Source organism: Mastigoproctus giganteus, chromosome 10 (genome assembly GCF_048544385.1).
Source record: "Mastigoproctus giganteus isolate SK-2022 chromosome 10, ASM4854438v1, whole genome shotgun sequence".
Taxonomy (NCBI): Eukaryota; Metazoa; Arthropoda; class Arachnida; order Uropygi; family Thelyphonidae; genus Mastigoproctus; species Mastigoproctus giganteus.
The window spans coordinates 137,429,011-137,450,187 of record NC_143584.1 but is presented as its reverse complement, the minus strand read 5'-3'; the positions used below and the strand labels follow the sequence as shown (position 1 = coordinate 137,450,187).

Below are 21,177 nucleotides of genomic sequence, written 5' to 3'. Positions count from 1 at the left end.
TCTCCTGTTAACAATAGACATGAATTGCTGTAGATTGTAATTTTCAGGAGATATGCATGAAGGGAGGTTGTAACAGAAAACAGAAGTTGAAGGATAAATAGAGAAGAAGAAAAACTGGTTCTGTAAGTTTGAAGTTGGACAGAAAAAGGATGTTGACTGGTTGCAACACATGTTTGAACGGGTTTGAAAGAGAGAGGAGTATTATATAAGCCAATTCAGAAGAACAGTGCTCATGGAAGCAACTATAGAAAAGGCATGCAACAGAAACAGAATGCCTATGATGTGGAGAGCCTTAGTTAGATGGGTCATTAACTTAACCTATCTACTCACTTTGAATGGAATCTAGAAGCCTGCGAGAGGAAATCAGGATAATCCCTAGTAGAGATACGTAATCTTGTCAAGAAATCTGAGTGTCATCAAAGATAAGCATAGGAGCAAAAGAATCCTTTTTGCAAGATATAATACAGGACTGAGTTTTAGAAGGATTAAAATTAACTAAGTTATCAGTATTAAGGGGATTACCATTTAAGTAATTAGTAGTAGATATTCGAGAAGTTCAAGTTATCTAAGTAGTCTTCTAGTTACTTAGTTAATTACTTAGTTATCTAAGTTGACATTTCTTGATCTGGCATTTCAGAGTTATGCAAATGAATTCATGAATGGCCAAAATCAGTGCATTGATAATCCATGCAAACATATCCTAATAAAGTGTGTGTGATCTCTATAGGTAGCAATATAAGCATGACATTGTTTTCTCATGCTGAGATTGAGATTAATTATTGGAGGAAGTCAGTTCACATTCTTGCATGAGTGTTAATTATTGCTATTTATTATTGTTCATTTTTGCTGGAAGCATCAGTTCATATACTTGTATGAGGGTTGACATATGTGTGCTGAGGTTTCTGAAATGGAACTCGTGACTGGCAAACCTCCTGCCTATGGCCATCCAAGACGTAATCTATTGGATTGCGGTCTGGCTGGCCATTTCATACAGACTTACTCTCCTTCTGAAGAGAGCTCTGTGAGAATGTGTATTTTTGTCTATTAAAAGACCACTTGCTTCTGAAAAAGGGATGAATATAAGAATCAAGCAGCCTGTCTCTATCTTATAGGGCCATAAGAATTGCTCACAGGCATGTTAACCTTAGGGGCTCACATCTGGTGAGTATGGGCTTGGCAAACCCAGGGTCCTGAGCTGGATATCATCATTCTGCTCTTTCTTGGTGATTCCTTTCTACTTCTGACTCTCTCTCTCTCTCTCTCTTAGGGTAAGTTAAGGGATTTTTTTTTTTTGGCTGGTGCAGCATAAGCCACGGGCTTCCTTGCACCATATGGCTAATAATAATAAAATAATATACAGGGAATTTGCACAGTCCATTATCAGATGTCAGTTCACAGAAACCACTGCTAAATGTCTTTTTCCATGATGTTAACAGAATGGAATATGATTAACCTTTCCCTTCAGATGAAGGTGCCTCTAGAATCTGATTGTAGACCCATCAGCAAACAGTTCTATTGTTCCTTGGTCCAGTTAACATGTCAGTAACAACCCAAGCGAGTTCTGTATATAGGGGCAAGGAAATGCAGCTGATAAAACCTCACTCAAGAAACCTGTAGATGGTATGCCTCTATATGAGCTCTCCTTTAGCTCCAGCAAGTGTTATAGTAAGTTGACATGCTCTGAAGTCTCTGATGTTAACAGTAATCTTGTGTGGTGACATGAGGATTCCTCTGGCAGGTCTTCAAGAGATGGTTTACAATTCTTTTGAATTGGTGCCCTAGTCTTCTTATAATATTGTATGTCACATTAATTCAAATGGCCTGTCCAGGGCCGGTGCTATCATTAAGCCAACCAGGCAGCTGTCTAGGGTGCAGACCTCAGAGGAGCATAATTTTTATTCAGAGTTTTTTTAACACGTTAAAAATTCAACTGACAATTTATATTTTTTATTTTAAGTTAAATACCACAACAGTGCTATGAATTATAATTAATTATAGTCTTATAAAAAGTTTCTATACTCTTTTTTTTTATTTATCCTTTTTATATGTTCTATTTTTCTTTTTGAAATTTAGTGATTTTTTTTTGGCTAATTAAAAAATCACTTGTTCTTAGTTGGCAATGTGTTGTTTACAGCTGGATACGTTACGTCATGTTGTCATTGAGTGAGTAACAGCGTGTTTGTGCAATTTTCTTGTAATTTTTGTTATATCTTATAAATTTCTGATAATATTTTACTTTTATTTTATATTTTGAAGAATTTTATCATTGTTGAAAGTATTATCAGTTGAACATGCCCAAGCTTCAGCACTTGACCTGAAGGAATTGGTGACAAAATTTGTAATGGAAAAGGCATGCAAAGTGAGATTTTTATGTGCCTGAAATTGAAACTTTTAAGAGACTTAAATTTTAACATCACAATTCACAAGATTGTTCAAAATGAATTGTGTGCACTACAACATTTTCTTTTGTATTTGAGAAAGATAATCAAAGATTGTTATATTATTCTTGCAATTTAAAATAAACTTAGCAGTTTCAAGTTCTGTGCTTTTCATTTTTTCTACAAGACATCCATTTTTGAAAATTGAAGTTTGCAATTTCTTTGGGGGTGCAAGTAGTCGTTGTTATTGTTATTTAGTTTTTAGGAGCATTAGCAACTAAGGCCATATTGCTCTGGGGATATGCGGTGATCATTCCCTGACCTTTCCACAACCTCCGTATTTGGTGGTCACTGGCTCGAACCCCAGTCTAATCAAGAAGCGTGTGCTACACATTGCTGCTTCTGCCCACCTGGCTATGGAGGTGCCTGCAAGTAGTCAACCTTACCTAGGGTGCAAAATAGCCTGGCACCAGCACTGGGCCTGTCTGACTCCAGCTTGCTTCTGTTACCCCTGTTTCTCTCTACCTCAAAGAATCACCCAGAAATTACTGCATTTGCATGTTTTAACAGGTTGTGCTTGATTTTGTTTATAGGACCAGGTAGAGATTTTTTTTTTTGTTTCCTAAATGAGTGGCTGGTTTCACAATATACAGAACTATTATACTGGTAGTGCAATAGTGTTACTCCAAAAATTATACTATTGCTCTTGGTATGTTGGTTGAGGTGTCATGAATTGAAGAGCTGTTTTGCTGGATGAACCTTTCGCAAATTTTTAACCAGTTTGCAGTTATTCTCAGCAAAGGCGATATCTGAGGAGAAGAGATTATATGTGCACATATCACAGAATCCTGTTGAGGATATAATTCTGATCATCATATGAGTAGAGATGAGGTGTCTCATCTGTTGGCAAGTATCATAGAACTAGTTATATTTGGGAGGCAGTGACTGTTGCCCATTTAGTAATCAATATTCAGGGGTATAAAATTGGTTTCTTTTATGTTGGACTAACTGATGCCCATACTTCTGCAGTGTATAGTGTAGATGGATAGTCAGCTGTTTCTTATACCTGACTAAAGTTTTTGCTTCTTTAATATATAACCCCAGGGGCTCACATCTGGTGAGTATGGGCTTGGCACACCCAGGGTCCTGAGCTGGATATCATAATTTTTCTCTTTCTTGGTGATTCCCTTCTACTCTCTCTCTCTCAGGGTAATTCAGATTTTTTTTTTTTTTTTTTTGCTGGTGCAGCATAAGCCACAGGCTTCCTTGCACCATACAGCTGATAATAATAATAAATATAGGTTCTGTTCGTGGATGGAGCGTAGAGCACAGATTTTCTTAAAAAGCATTTTTATTCATGTGCCAAAGCTTGGTCTAGTAATACATACTATCGAGTCTTTTGATCTATAGTAGTAGGAATTTCAGCTTCTAGCAGTGGTTTAAGTTTCATAGGTGTCACTGTGATAATCTCACTTAATCTTAGCTCAAGAAAGTTTATCATGACAGTTTTATCCAAATTAAGAAAGATTAAATTTCTTAGATATTCAGCCAAATCATTAAGCTTCTGGTTGAGTGGATAGCAGCATTTCCAGAATTTATTGATTTTGATAGAGGTGTGAGGAGCTTAATGTTATCTGCCTGCACATGAAACGTCATCTCTGCAATTTAGAAAAGAGATTAAGAGAGCCTTGAAGAGGAAGTCTAATAGTACCTTACCTGTGTGTGGAACTTCTACAGTTGTTTCTCTTCAACGAGTCATTTATGATGCACATATATACTGATTTGCATATTAGGAGAATTGCAGGAGATATCTAAAGAAATTTCTTTAAGAAATTGTAGATATTCAAGAATATGTAGAAATCATAAATTGAAGTCTTTGGAAGTACACAGGTGTATGTGGTGCACAATTATGAGAGGTAAAATGTGGAATCTGGTTTGAGAGATAACTATTTGCCACCATATGTAAAGACTGTGGGGTCAGTGATTAGTATTCAAAGTATCTGTTTTATAAAATAATAGGCTGTTTGGTATTGAGGGAGAGCTAAAAGGACTACTCCACATAATCAAAATAATGTGGGTCAAAAAATCTACATTACTTTGATCATAGAGAGGCTAAAGCAACATCCTCCAGATTGCTTTAGCCCCCCCTCCCCTTAAAAAAAATAATCCTGGGACCTGTTTAGTAACAGGAGTAAGAACATTTCATACAATTATAAACTTAATAAAAAACATACTTTTCAAAACATAAAATAACTTGGCTCTTTTTCATGTGTGTGTGTGTGTATATATACCCCCCCCCCTCTCTCTCTCTCTATATATATATATATATTACCCCCAGGGGCTCACATCTAGTGAGTATGGGCTTGGCACACCCAGGGTCCTGAGCTGGATATCATCATTCTTCTCTTTCTTGGTGATTCCCTTCTACTTCTCTCTCTCTCTCTCTCTCACTCAGGGTAACTCGGGAATTTTTTTTTTTTTTTGGCTGGTGCAGCATAAGCCTCAGGCTTCCTTGCACTATATGGCTAGTAGTAATAATAATAATAATAATAATAAATATATATATATATATATATATATATAGGGTATTTTTGTCTAGGAACAAGATCAGGTCCAGTTACGAAGAAAATGCTTAAATGAACAAGTTGGCAAGGTTATTCTATTTGTTTTTCTTTCAAGCTTAAAAAAACTTGACTTCATTACGAACGCAGGGACAATCCAAAGGAGTTCGAGATCATTTGTTATGCACTTATCGCACCCGTCCTAAGCATGGAAAGACTACATTGAAGACATATCTAGTTGTGTGTGGGCGCGCGTATGTATTGGGGGGGGGAGAACGACATGAATTGCTACCTATGCCTACAATACCAGGTCTCATGAATTTTTGGTTTAGTCGTGCATTCAAATCAGTATGCTACTACAATTAATGTAGAGCCAGTTATTGTATTGCTTTCCGTAAATATGAAGTCATATCTTTTGTCATTGGGCGGTTATCTCCCATTATAAAAAGAAGTTTGCAATGTACATAAATACAGTAATAGGTTTTGTCAGGATACCGAGGACGAAGCCTAAATATTGCAGTTTTATGCGTGGGATTTGGTACAAGTTTACTTTATTGGATCGATAACCCCAAGCGTGTCACTTACTAGAGATTTTTTGGGAGCACAGTTTGATTTGCTACTTTGTTTTGAACGCGTTGTGTAATTTGCTATTAAAGAATAATTTGAAGTCAACAAAATTATATGCACTCTTTTCCTCTGTTGGATAAGGTTGTACGTTTTACGTCTATGCCTCACTTGGTCAAGTATGATGGCGGCTGGCCATACTTGCTTTAACAGGTTGAAGGTACATATTAATTTTCTAGTCTTTGATGCCAAACTGTACGACCCTCACACCATAACGGCAGTACTGTACTTACGTCGCCTCCTCGATTTGACCTCTTGGCATACTGCCAACACCCATATCAACGTGCACGCAACCTGGGCAGTGTTCCAAAAAAGCGCCCTCCTGGAGGTTAAACAAATGATGTACTCAAGTGCAGCTATGCTAGCATTCTTTATGGAAGCACACTTCTTTGCAACGTAATTTTGACAAGGATATTTCGGCCGTCATCTACAGCCGCCACCGATTCCTTATGGTCATTTATTTATCCTTTATCGCAAAGGTGCTGCACGTTCTCTTTCTAGACCGCAATCTATGGTGGCTTTCATAGTTTCACTGTAAATTCCAAATTGGTCTGAAGTTTGAGATTTCGTTTTGGACTTTTGGTGGCATTCGTTTGCCGAGTAATGCTTGCTTAACCTGTTACTTCCAACTAGAGAAGTACTTCTTTTATTGTTAGAATATTTAACCACGTGCAATCTAATAATTATTGACTTTCGGCCTTTAGAAAATATTAAAACTAAATCCAAAGAAGAAGGGTATATTAAGAAGATATTAAGATCTTATTACCGAACTTCATAGTAACATTGTAAGCATTACTAGAATACTGGGGGATGCATGTAATATTTCAAGGAAACACCCGAATTCTTTGGTTATGAAATTTCACATAAAAAAAAAAAAATAAAAAAAATAAATTTGGTTATGAAATTTCACATAAAGGTTCTGACGAATTCTTTGGTTTCTGTTATCTGGAAATAGATGAAATGTGCCAGTTTTTACTATATGGATATGAGTGCATGATGCATTGGCAGTTAAGCTGAGTAAAATATTGCTTTTCAGTTAAAGTAATACTGTATTTGCTCATTCGTTTAATGATTTCACACTAATTGGATAAACCTCTTTGATATAAACCATTTGAAATTCCCCCTTCCCAAAGGGACAAAATCAAAGCCGTTAACTGTTAATCATAATTTAATATATTTGTTTCAGTGGACTAGTATAAAGTTTAAATACCCTGTTTTGCCCAAACTTTATTTTGAGCACAAAATTTTATAGATTGAGTATTTTTTTTTCATTTGTGCTCTTGAAGGTTTTAGACAAAAATTAATGTGGATGTAGTAAATTTTACTTCATAAGAGATAAGGGATAATGATGAAAGCCTCTGCATTTTTGTTGCTGTAAATTAGAGCAATAACTAGGGTGGGATAGACAGGGCACTTGTTGCCCCAATGTATCAAAACCACGAGCACATAAAATGTAGGATTTAAATATTATATTTTTTAAAAATTAATTAATTTATTTATTAATGAAATACCACAAAATGAGTGAGAATGATATTCATTTAGAACTGTTTTATTATTTATTCATTGTTAAGTTATAATGTTTGTTTATTTGGGGGAGCCAGGGATGCCAAATTTTTATTTTTCCCAGGTGCAGGATTACCTAGTTACAGTTGTAAATATCATTTGGCAAAGTATTTGATATGCTTCAAGAAAACAGCACTAATGATAATACAAATTATCACAATATGCTATTGTTCTTGTTCTGTTCATATCCATGATTTTTGCATCACTGTTTTTAACTTACATTTTTTGAAATTTGCTGATGGTTGTAGTAAACCAACTATAAGTGTATATATATGCAGTGCCATAACTAAAAGTTTGAAATTTTTGCCAAGATAACAAATATGTGTCAAAAAGTTTGATTTTTAGTATTTAGAGTTGGCTGATTTTTATTTTTTTTAAAGTAATTATTAGAAATAAAACAAATCAACTTTTGTTGTTTATACTCTTATATAAATACAAAAAAGAAGTGAATAAATCAAGTTTATTCACTTCTTTAAAAATAAATTTTTAAATTTATTTTTAAAGAAGTTTAACCACTACAGTATAAAGTACTTAAAGGTGATGTTTCAAGATTCATCTGAGTTAATCTCAATCAACCTGGTAAGCCAAAAAGTTGTGGCAGGCACAAAAGCCTTAAAATGTTGAGTCAAGTCTCAAAAAATTTCCTTTAAGTTAAGTGTTCATAACATAGTTATATAGTTTTCTTGTAACTGTGTCAATACACATGGTGTAATAGTATCTTCCATTTTTATTAATATCATTTGCTATGAATATCCACGTATCTCCTCATTTCAAGCAATCAAAATGATAAAATTTCTCTTTATACTCCAAAATAGCCACATAGCGTCAGAAGATTTTAAAGATAGAGGCTATTAGCATATTACTGTATTTGGTGGGTAACTGTGTACTTGGACAGTGACCACAAGGCTACACTGAATTTAAAATCAGATAGGCCCCCATTACAAGGTTGACACATTAGTATAGTAAGAATTAATCTCCTAAGAATTTACTGTTTGTTGAAGTAATTGTTTCTTACGTCACATTTTGTCTTGATACGTCTTGTCAAGATGTATCACAAATGATGTTGAAGAATATGAACTGTGATGACTTTAGCACCTGGATGAAGACTTAATGCAATACTTACAATACTTGTTTATTGTTAATTGTAAATATACGTTCAAGCAAACTTCCACCATCCTGTTGTAATATATTGTTGCCCATCTAGCCCAACAGTAGTGAATGCATAGTTTGATCATCTGCCACCTGGTGCAAGGGGAGTTGGAGAGTAAAGTAAAAAAGAGAGAAATAGCTTTATGAACAGTGTTAACTTTGAATATATGTAATTATTTTAAGTAGTCAAAAATCAATCTGGATTATTAAACAACAAGAAAAGGCAAGAGGATCAATGCAAAGTCTGAAATTTTCCACCTGTACAAAATCATTTTCTGAAAATAAACATTTTCAGAAAATGATTTTGTACAGGTGGAAAATTGAAACCAGAAGTATAGTTTTATTAGTGGCTAAACATGACTGTTATATATGCTTTACAACAAAATTAATTTTTTAAAGGATTGATTTCATTACGAATGCAAAGAATGAAATTCTTTGCATTCATAATGGCAAAGGTAAATACATTACTCTTGTAATCTTTACTCTCCACTTTTTTAAAACTTTATTTAAAAAAGTAAGAAATACTACTTTTCATAAAGGGATTGTTGCAGTCAGTGTTTATTAAATTTTACTTGGGAAGTACGACGACACATGTAGCCTTAACTGAAATTTATCAGACAAAGTTAACACTGCAATTGGAGAATTAAACTAAAGTGGTAAATGAGTTGAATAGGGACTTAATTATCACAATCTGTATAATTGAAAACTTGTTTGGGATAGGTTAAAATACTGATGATGACGTGTCACATTGCTTTGAAAATTATCTCTAAGAAATTTTTATTAGAAAAACTAATGATGTTGGATGTTAAGACACCAGTGATGGAGATGTCCATTTATAATAAAAAAAAATATATGGAATTTGAGTGCAGCTGACAAGATAATCAATACTTCTTTTGATTTGCTTGCCTTATACAGGTGCTCCTTTCTTATGTTATTTGATGCTTTTTGTGATTTGACTGATGTTTGCTTACACACACACCGATGAGCCAAAACATTATGACCAGCGAGTTGTTATGCAAATCGAAACAACTGGAGGTGAACTATAGTGCATGTGCCATAGTTCACCTGTGATTTATACCGTGTCCCTGCAACTGCAGGGACATGGTATAAAAAACACCTGATACTGAGCTCTGTTAAACAGTTCTACTCTTGTTCTTCAGATGGGAAAGGCAGTGGACTTAAAGTGAGTTTGACTAAGGCCATATTGTAATGGCCAGACGACTGGGTCAGAGAATACGAAACGGCATCGCTGGTGGGGGTGTTCACGGTCAGCTGTGGTTAGTACCTACCAAAAGTGGTCTGTGGAGGGGGAACCCACAGACCGCTGGAAAGGTGTTGGACTACCACGGCTTGTCGATGCTTGAGGTGAATGAAGGCTCTCCCAGATGGTACATGGTAACAGAAGGGCGACTGTGGCAGAACTATCCAGTAATTGGAATGCTGGTGACAGGAGTAATGTGTCACAACACACAGTACATCAAACCCTGCTGAAAATGGGACTGCTCTGAGTGCCCATACTAACCACGGTTCACCTGGCGACAGTGCCGACAATGGGCAAGCGAGCATCAAAACTGGACCTCGAGTGATTGGAAGAAGGTCATCTGGTCCGATGAATCACATTTCCTGTTGCACCCTGTGGACAGCACAGCCAGGTATGTGTGCTTCGTTTACCCGAGGAAGTGATGGTGCCTGGATGCACCTTGGGACAAAAACAAACCAGTGGGGGCAGTGTAGTGTTTTGGGCGATGTTCTGCTGGGATACCCTGGGTCCAGTCATCCATGTGCCGGGCACTCTGACATTTACCACCTACCTAAACATCATTGCCGACTAGGTACACCCTTTCACGGCAACAGTCTTCCCCTCTGGCAGTGCTGTCTTTCAGCAGGATAATGTGCCATGCCACACCGCCCGGATTGTTCAAGACTGGTTCATGAAACATGAAGAAGACTTCCAGGTATTGCTCTGGCCTCCAAATTCCCCAGATATCAATCCCATCAAGCATTTGTGGTTTGCGTTGAAACAGCAACTCTGATCTGCGGCATCTCAACCACAGACCTTACAGGAGTTAAAGGATCTGCTGGTTACGTGTTGATACCAGATACCACAAGACACATTTAGAAATATTGTAGCATCCATGCCTCACTGGGTACGAGCTTTTTTGGCTGCACGTGGAGGACCAACATCATATTAGGTAGGTGGTCATAATGTTTTGGCTCATCGGTGTGTGTGTGTGTGTGTATATATATATATATATATATATATAGGTAGCCCTCGTTTTGTGCTGGTCCGATTTGTGCCAATCACTAACCACAACACCATTTTTATTTATTTATTTTTGCAATTTTTTTTTTTTTTTTTTGTAGTAATAGTCGATGGAGGTATATTCATAGCCATACACACATTAGGGTGGCTTTCACCAGATTCCATCCTCCTAATATTGCACTAGGATTCAATTAACTTCTTTTACCAGACATGGCATTTCTTTATTCTATTAAATTAAAAACTTTATAACACAATTGTCAAAAAACTGCACATGGATATATCACTATTATTTTTATTTAATTTATTAATAGCACAATTAATAAAAAAATGCTAGTGTAATAAATTTCCAACACGTGTAAACAACAACCAGCTGAATGGTTCACCGCATGGACCTTTACTACCCACATCCACGAGTGGTTACTTTGAGGGCAGGAATCTTTCTCGTCTCTGAAAGTAAAACTTTTGGTGTCCGGAACCTAACCCTGTGGTTTCCGATTGACTCTGTTATATAAAGAGTTCCATTTGCGCCTGTCCCCCCAGGAACCTAACCCCGACGTAAATCAAGGGCTACCTGTATGCATATATATATATAAGCTTGCATCTTTTTGCTGATACTGATGTCTCCCAATCAGTGAGGTTGAAGCCAAAGAGGTCCTTAATCATAGATGGCGTGATCATGATGGCTATGGTTAAGGACACAATACACGACTATGTAACTTAGACTGGAATTTTAAAGGAATTACTGAATGGATATGTGAAGAGGAAGTCTTGCCTTACCAATCTGGTTAATTGCTACGACAAGTCATAAAACATTTTACAGTATATAATACCAATTACATAAATACATACACCTACTTATTCACATAAGTCTGGCTTTTTTGAATTTTGCTTTTATTAAAAATTAATAGTAGATTTTAGTTAAAGTTTTTGATACAGTTCTACATAAGAGGTTATTGTACTTGGTAATTGGTGTGAGCTGGGATTAGTAGTAGTAGTAGTGGCATGTGATGCAAGAAAGCAAATGTGTGAGCTTATGCAGCATCAGCCAAAAAAAAAAAAAAAAAATCACACCATTCCCTCCAAATGCCTGTCCAGTTCCTCCTTAAATTTATTCAACCTATCAACTTCCACAACGACAGATGGAAGTTTGTTCCAGCAATTAACCACCCGCTGGCTAAAGGCAAATTTCCGCACATCTATTCTACATCTGTCCTTTCGTAATTTGAATTTATGCCCCCTTAGGCTCGTAATCTGAACAAGTGGAAGGATCCCATCAGAATTCAGCGTGCTCAACCCATTCAAGGCCTTATACACCTCAATCAGATCACCGTGCAGGTGCCTAGTCTCCAGCCACTGCAATTTGCAGAACTTAAGCCTCTCTTGATAAGAGGATCCCTTCATTCCCCTCACCAATCTTGTTGCCCTTCTCTGTACATGCTCAAGTAAATCTACATCCTTCCTAAAATGGGGCCCCCAGACCTGTACGCAGTACTCAAGATGTGGCCTGACCATTGCCTTATAGAGGGATAATCACCTCTTTTTCCCTGCTAGCAAAATTCCTATATATCATTGACAAAACCCCATGATTACAGACAGTATGTTTAAATTCTTCCTTTAGAAATATAATGTACTGTTTTTCTGAATTGGGAACAAGACCAAGTAACCATTATAAAGTAAATTATTTATTATGCAGTAATATTAGTCATTGCATCTGAGAGGAGTAATCTGAATATGTTATCATTTATTCTTATGATATTCAGAGATACTATTTGTCATGCCATTTCATCTCTTTGATATCATTTGTGGGTGTCATTTATTCTCTCTCTCTCTCTCATTAAAATACAGCCTCTAAAGCAAAGCAGTTATTCTTGAAAAATTTTCAGTGTCTTCTGAGACTGAATTAATATATAGGCTAATAAGCTCCTTAAGTCCTTATTTTTTAGGACTTCTGTTCTGTATCCTCACTTATGCTCATACACATATGTATTAAGATAAATAGATCTGTTATCAGGAAAGCTTTTCATACTGTTGCACATAAGAGTTCTGTACAGATTGGAGCAGTGTGGCATTAAGGGGTGGTGTAGTGTGCCACAAAACAGAGAGTGGTAATCAATGAACATTGCTCTTCATGGACTAATGTTATTAGTGGAGTCCCCCAAGATTCATTTTTGGGCCCATTGTTGTTTTCTGTATTCATCAATTATATTGATGAAGGCATATCAGGTTTAATGTCCAATTTTGCAGATGATACAAAGGTTGGCAGGGTAGTAATGAGAGTATGCTATTGCAATGGGATCTAGAAAAGTTAGGCAGATGGGCTGAGATATGGTAATTGAAATTTAACATTGATAAATGCGTGTGTGTGTGTGTTGTGTTGTTTGGTTTTTAGGAGCATTAGCAACTAAGGCCATATTGCTCCGGGATATGCGGTGGTCATTCCCTGACCTTTCCGCATCCTCCATATTTGGTGGTGACGGGCTCGAACCCTGGTCTAATCAAGAAGCGTGTGCTATGCACTGCTGCTCCTTCCCACCTGGCTACGGAGTCGCCTTGATAAATGCAAAGTACTGCATATGGGTAGCAGTAACCCCAGAGTTGGTTGGTTGTTTTGGGTATTTTTCTGGTGTATCAGCTTATATGGCCATAATGTGCCAAAACTTATGTTTTATGGACCATTATCAACTCCATAGTGACATACCAACTGTGTGGTATTACACTCAGGGTAGTGGAAAATGAAAAATCTGGTGGCAGTTGTGCAGTCAGATATGAAGTTCTCTGAGTAATTTAGACAGGTTGCCAGGACAGCTCATAAGGTTTTATCAATGATCTACAGGAATTTTGCTAGCAGAGATAAGGAGGTAATTATGGAGCTGCTGCAGTGAGATTGGTGAGGGGAACAAAGGGTGCTCTTACCAGGGAAGGTTTCAGTTCTGCAAATTGCAGCATCTGGAGACTAGGCACCTGCGAGGTTATCTGATTGATGTGTTTTAAGGTGGCTTTGAATGGATTGAGCAAGCTCAGTGCTGATGGAATGCCTCCTCTTACTCAGACCACACACACACACGAGGGCCACAAATTCAAATTGAGGAAGGATGGTTGCGTTCAGCTAGTGGGTGGTTGATTGCTGGAACAAAGTTCCATTTGTTGTGTGGAAGGTTAAATAAATTAAAGGAAGAACTGGACAAACTATTGGAGGGAACGAATAGGTGAAATGGGAGGTGGTTTTTTTTTTTTTTTTTTTTTTTTTTGGCTGATGCTGTATGACCTTGCTTTCTTGCATATTTTGCCAATGTTAATATCACATTATTTGTGATTATATTATGATACGATTTATAGTAGAAAATGTAAATTCCATTATCATCACAGACTTTAATTTGCATTTTAATTCATATGATCAAGATAGGAATGTAATGGCTTTTTTAATTTAATTATGCATTTTGGCTTTAATATGTTTTCTGATTTATTTCAGCAGAAAAGTCCAAGACCTTGAACATTAAATCTGTTACTTCGACTCCATTTATTCGGAGAACAGCCTCTGTGGATACAATCTACTTACTAGGTCAGTGGCAAAGAGATGCTCTGTATCTTAGTTACTGTGGTCGTCTCATGATGGACAGGGCTACACAGGTAATAATTTTATTTTAATAAATAAGCTGTGTTAATAAATTCAGAATGAATTTGCACATATTGAGATAGTAATATATTGGACAAAATTAAGAAAATAAGGTAATTATAATAGAAAATTAGAAACTGAAAACATATTACCACATAATTTTACATGTAGATTTCAAATACTGAATTGAAGTTATGTATTTCAATGCATGTAGTGAATAGGATATTTGAATTATCTATTCACAGCATGCATTGCATCATGCAAATTAGTGAAGGCCATAAAAAAATTGGTTGCTACCGATATATGTCAATTTCAAGACCATCACTTTATGTGGGTGCCAATTCCAAGATTTCACCTGGAAATGGCAATCCATCATCTTTATGCCAAGATTTGACAGGACAGTTGCAGACTGGTGGATGAAAGGATAGCCAAGTTTGACAAGAAATATGGCAGTAATACTGGAACTATAGACAAGGGATTAGGACAAGGTCAAGAAATTAGCTTTTTTCCAAAGTGATTGATAATTTGCTTTAATAAGAGACTGAAAACTGAAATGTCATGCCAGTTGTTTCCCAAGCAGTATCCAGCTTCAGGAGGGATGATTTGAGGAGAATACTGATTCAAAAACTTGAGTGAAATATGATTCTGTGATAAATCGTAGTGTACATACCTTAATTCACTGGGGAAGCCCAAATTTATATCTTCAGTGTGTGTCATTTGGCGATGCATTCATTGCTCATTGTTTACTTTTCTCTCATCTGAATTCAACTTTCAGCCAGATTTCAGATATTCAGGAGATTCAAAAAGAATGATAGCTGTGGTGGCATTGATGGTCTGGTGGGTGATATTGCTATCAACAGTTTACTCCTCTTTCAATGGTTAACAGAGACTCCCAACAGCTGAGAGGTGCAGACAAGATTTCCTCAAGTCCTGTCTGTGTTTTTAGGAATGTTGGTTCTAATTTCCTGTTTATGCTTGTTACTGTGGAGATCATCTGGTGCAGGTGTACCTGGAAACTAAAGATATTAATCTAAATTGAATTTAAACATGCATTAGCATGTGTCTGTGTTTTTAGGAATGTTGGTTCTAATTTCCTGTTTATGCTTGTTACTGTGGAGATCATCTGGTGCAGGTGTACCTGGAAACTAAAGATATTAATCTAAATTGAATTTAAACATGCATTAGCATGTGTACTTTCCAATTTTTGATGTAATTACCATAACTATATTATTATTGGTCCAGTTTCTCTCTTTTTTTTAATACACTTTTATGATAAATTATAGCCCTCTCTGCATAAATTTTCAATTATATATCTCAGAATAAAAAAATACCCTGTTTTTGTGAATTTCAGTTGAATATTCTGCAGAGTTCTTTTTAGGCTCAGTTCTTATAATTGAGTTAGTATTTGAAAAATTAACAAACACAGGTATCCAAGAGAAGGTTGTTGTGGTTCTTCATATAAGTGGTAAAGGTGACTGTATATATGCCATGAATTTCATCAGTTCTACTTGAAGAAGCTTGTATGAGGCCAATGGATTTTGGTAATTATTTTTGTTTGCGACTTTCATTGCTATGGACAGACTGCTTCACGATTAGCCCAGGAAAAGCTTGTGAGAAACATGCAGTAGATAGTGTGGCTTTGGTTACAGTTAGTCATAGAATCTCTTAGAAAAACTTATGTGGCTAGAATTAGGAATTCTTTTTTATACTCTGGCACAACGACTAGGTCAGTTGAGTTTTACATTAATTATTTTGATAATGAATACAATGATTAATCATATTAGCAGTTATATGGGCTTGAACCATAGTCCACTCAGAGTGCATATGTTTCAGCATCCTTGTGCCAGAGTGCTTGGCTGTGTCGGTCTGTTGGTATCCAGAATTTCAAAATAGAATGTTTCATATTTATAAGGTTTATCTGTTACAGAAACTTCAGAGCAGTGGCATAGACTGGAGATAAGAATATTTTGTGACTGGAATCTTTATATGCATACTATATGTAATTCACTTTGAATATATGATGCCATATATTCAGTTTCATGTGTTTAATAGTATAAAAATTTATTTTATCACCTGTCAGTAATCACTTCTATTATAAAATGAACACTGAGTGGCTGGTTTATTAGCTATACCAAGCTAATAATGAATAGTATCTACTTTAGCTTTCAGAACAGACTCAAGTCATTGAGGCATGCACTGTGTTCTGAAACTGTTGCACAGAGATACTGGCCCATGAAGGCTCAGTCCATGTTTTGCAGTTGCCTTGGGTGGATGCCAGTAGACCTCTGCCATGAACGAGGTTGTCTAAGAACAGCTGTCGCTAACAGTAATATTTGGCATAAAAAGTCAGTGCTGTATATAGGTGAATATTTTTTTTTTCTGTATGGAATTATAAAGAATATCATTAACTGTATATAAATACAGTACTGTAAATGATAATTAGTTTAGAAATGGAAGATTTACCTCTATGATGTCTTGTAGAACACTTCAGTGCTGGTACTCTCCGTAGTTAAATAATTGTACAAATAGATTACATGTATTCCTCTCTCTCTCTCTCTCATAGACAAGATCAGTGAAAAGTTTTGTCAAGCCCCTTGAGAGTGAAGGAATGAACAGGAGTTTCAGCTGCTAAACCTTCTTTCTCAGCTTCTTCACATTTTTCCATTCAATGAGGTCTTCATTTGTGAGCTCTCCATTGTGTACTTGAAGCAGATCAGTGATGTCAGTTGTAGAAACTTCAAGCTGCGATTAGTTAGCAACATTTACGACCGTTTCTGTTTCATTTTGTATGATCTCTGCTGGTTCTTGAAATCCTTCAGTTATCTATAAACTGATGACAGAATTTATTCCAAACACATTTCATGCTCTTCTCTGTAATTTTGTCCCACACTCATTTTGTTATTTTGATTGCATCTAAAATATGGCATTCTTTCCAAAATTCTTTAAGAGTTGGACCTCCCTCCTTATCTGTGCCTAAACAAACAAATGCACACACAGTAGTACTGTATTGTATAGCTATGTGAGTGGTTTGAAATGCCATATTTATGAATGTTTAGCATTTATTTATTGCAATTAGTGTTCATATTTCTATTTTGTTAATACTTTATACTTGAAAAAAAAGAACTTGTAAAGCAGGAACTGCATGTATATTTAAATACCAGTCTCTATAGTTTAATTATGTATAATATTAATACTTTTACTTATGTAGGTACAGAAAAAAATTAGCCTAGGTTCAAAATATGGCAATTTATTGAGAGTGAAAATTATAGGTGATTCTCAAACTTGTAAACATCTTAGAAAAATCTAGTTATTTTGTGAACTTTCAGGCTGTGATAATGTTGTTTACCTTGTGATCTGTCTGTATTATGAATAGCACTCATGGTTGCGATTGGTTCCAGCCACGACTGCACTATCAGTGAAATTACCACTGATAGTGCAGTCGTGGCCGGAAAAACAATTTGTTTTGAAAGAAGTGTTGTACTCTCTATTTTGTTAAAAGTTTATAAAAGCTAAATTGAATTAGCCTGTCATGCTTGATGTGCTCATAGTTCAGTTCAGAATATTACTGAAACAGGTGCAGACAGTAAAATTTGAGCAGTTCAACATGAAAGGATTGGCATTGTTCTACGATGCCAGATTATCTTGTACATTTAGCTGAATTACAGTGAATAGCCAAGAGCCATCAGTTGCCTCTTGTATGGTTGCAAGAAATTGGCAAAAGTGACAAACGTTTTGCAGCCATCAGTTCATTGTTCATTTATCACACAGGTTGAAAAGATACTTGCAGAAATTGAAGCCTTTCAAAATTCCAAGGAGGTTGAATGACATCTTGCTTGGTGCATTAAACATAAAAATTAAGACAGTGCATGGTGGTCACAAGTAGTTTAGAGTGATGAGTCACATTTTGAATTAACATATTAAATGCTACAGCATTAATGAAAATACTGATATCTAAAGCCACCTAATTTTTTATATTATTATTATTGCGTGTAACTGATTGGGACTTGGGTTGGCTTCTCAGAGTAGGAGAACTTTTTTGGAATTACTGGATGACTGTTTTTTACAAGCAGCATATTGGATAAGCAACAAGAGAAGGCACTATTCTTGAACTGATTATCAGCAGTGACTCTTCATGCATTAAAAGTCTCCAGATAAAGGAATCACTGGATGGCTGTGATCATAATATATTGAGGTGGATTTACTTAAGAATAAAACTGCTATTTGAGGGTAAAGGGAAAGAATTCTGTTTTTGTAAAAGTGATCACACTGGTCTTAGTTAGTTTTTAAATTCTTTTTGGTGGGACCAACTAATGTTACCAATTTCATCATCAATGGGAAGCATTCAGGGAAGTAATCATAGAAGCTACTAAGCTTTTTATACCAATTAAGAAATATTGTTCAAGGTTTAGACCTAAATAAATGCCAAATGAGCTGATGAGACTAGTGGCAGAGAATAAAAATGCACGGGTTGATTATAAATTATCAGTGGACACAGAAACCTGTACTAAGTACTAACTAGTCTGCAATTGTGTCACTAAGGGGGTAAGGCAAGCTAAGGTAGATCATGTGAAGTCTTTGGCTAAGAATGCGAAGAAAAGTAGCAAATAATTCTTTGCTTATATTAACAAGGAGGAAAGGAATGAATCACATTGGTGCACTAGATATGAATGGCATAACTATTAACGATCCTGTTTAAGTTTCTGATAACTGAATAAATATTTTGCCTCTATATTCACATGCAAAAAAGTTTTTAGGGAAGTATATCTGATTCTCACTGGAAGCTAAATAATTTTATTATAACTGAGAAGGAAGTGGAAGAGAAATTACTGAATTTAAAAGTAAATAAAGCATCTAGGGCCAACAGACTAAATCCATTTATATTAAAAGAAACAGCAAAAAGAGTTAAGCAAACCCTTGGCCTTAATTAAGAGGGCATCCGTGTATATTGGGGGAGGGGGGGAATCCCTATAGATTGGAGATGTGCACATCTCTCCTGTTTTACAAAGGGGAATAAAAGGTCAAACTGAGTAATTAGAGACCTGTAAGCTCGACTTCTTTTCCAAGAAAAGTAATGGAGCCGGCAGTTAAAGAAGTAATGCATAATCATCTAGACAAGAATGGAATTATATATAGCGTGGGTTTGTCAGTGGGGATTCTGTCTGACCAATCTGATTAACTGCTATTATACAGTAACAAAGGAACATGGAACTGGATGTAAAAAAAAATCACATTACATATTTAGAATTCAGTAAAGTTTTTGACACTGTTCCACATGAAAGACTGTTGTATTAATTAGACCAGTGTGTGGCTTATTATCAATTTACTGCTATGAATAAAGAGGTGGTTGAGTGGGAAAAGAGTGGTTTTAAATGGGCCCTACTCTTCTTAGACTATTACTATTAGTGGAGCACCCCCCCTCATGGTTCAGTGCAGGCCATTTATTGTTTTCAGTGTTTATTAATGATATTGATGAAGTTATATCAAACTTATTGTCTAAGTTTGCAGACGATACAAAGGTAGGAAGGATAGTTTATGGCAGGTATCAAGGTATACTACTGCATCAGGAGCTATATAAAATTAGGCAGATGGGCTGAGCAGTGGCAGTTGAAGTTTAACATTGACAAATGCAAGGTAGTTCATATGGGTAGCAGTAATCCCAGAATAACATGTCATAGGTTGGTATGACATTCAAGGTAGAGGAGAATGGAAAAAACTTGGTGGTAATTATACAGTTTGATTTGAAGTTCTCTGAGCAGTGCAGACAGGTTGCTACGATATCTCATGGGATATCTGTCAATGATATACAGAAATTTTGTCAGCAGGAACAAGGAGGTGATTATCCCATTGTATTAGGCAATGGTTAAGACACATCTTGAGTACTGAATACTGAAAGCCTCATTTCTGGAATGATGTGAATCTGTTGTCGTGTCACAGAGAAGAGCAACAAGATTAGTCAGTGGCACAAAATGGTGCTCTTACCATGCAATTTGCAGAAACTTGTTCTGCAAATTGCAGCACTTGGAACCTATGCTCCTGTGAAGGGATCTGATTGACGTGTTTAAGCTTTAAATGATATAAGTAAACTAAATGCCGATCCTCTCTGTTTCCTAGAAAACACATGTAAGAGTACATAAATTGAAAAAATATTGCTACCTGTATGAAAATTTGCTTTCAGCCAAAGAGTAAATGATTGTTGTAATAATCCATATGTAATAACCATCCAGACATACACCATTACAAACATCTTTAGAAGTGGCTGCTGTTTGCATTGTGATACCCCTGGCATCAGTTTACATTCCACCATCATATCCTTGCTCTTGAACAGAAATTAACAGTCTTATTGTGCAGCTTCCACCTCCAGTGTGTTTATTTGCCACTTTCAGTGGACATCATCCATTGTGGGGATTTCCTACCATGGATACAAGAGGACAACCCTGTTATGTATGGGCTCTCCAACCTGTGTTCATTTGTCTACAGGTTCCACAAGATTTGACCATATGTTCATCATTTCTTTTCAAACATGGAATGGTGCCGCCGTAGCCAGGTGGGCAGGAGCAGCAGTGCGTAGCACACACTTCTTGATTAGACCCGGGTTCGAGCCCGTGACCACCAAATACGGAGGGTGCGGAAAGGTCAGGGAATGACCACCGCATATCCCCGGAGCACTATGGCCTTAGTTGCTAATGCTCCTAAAAAAAAAAAAAACATGGAATGGACAGTGTTAGCATTAGTATATGATGCAAGAAAGCAAGCTTATATAGTATCAGCCAAAACAAAAAAAACTTCCCATTTTGCTCATCCATTCACTCCAAATGTTTGTCTAGTTCTGCCTTGAATTTATTTTAGCTGTAAACTTCCACAATGACAGATGGAACTTGTTCACCCAGTAGCTGTTTGCCTGCCTGCCTGGCAACCCAAAGGTCGCGGGTTCGATTCCCGCCTCGGGCTTGGATCAAAGTACTGCAAAAACCTTGGGAGGTGCATTATGGCCACAGAAGCCTATGCGCCAACAACTACCAAAAAAAA

At 36.4% G+C, this 21,177-nt stretch overlaps 1 protein-coding gene across 6 annotated transcripts in view; it reads left to right on the top strand.

Annotated features, from left to right (window-relative positions):
• Positions 1-21,177, top strand: part of LOC150079308 (glucocorticoid-induced transcript 1 protein-like) — a 397,411-nt gene that overhangs the window by 314,625 nt on the left and 61,609 nt on the right. For 3 of the 6 annotated variants that reach the window (XM_090384152.1, XM_090384154.1, XM_090384157.1), the window contains one exon: positions 14,011-14,165. In XM_090384152.1, the coding sequence (XP_090240278.1) occupies positions 14,011-14,165 (155 nt within the window). Of the gene's footprint in view, positions 1-14,007; positions 14,166-21,177 lie in introns of all 6 variants that reach the window. The other 3 variants (XM_090384151.1, XM_090384153.1, XM_090384155.1) reach the window with 1 other exon arrangement.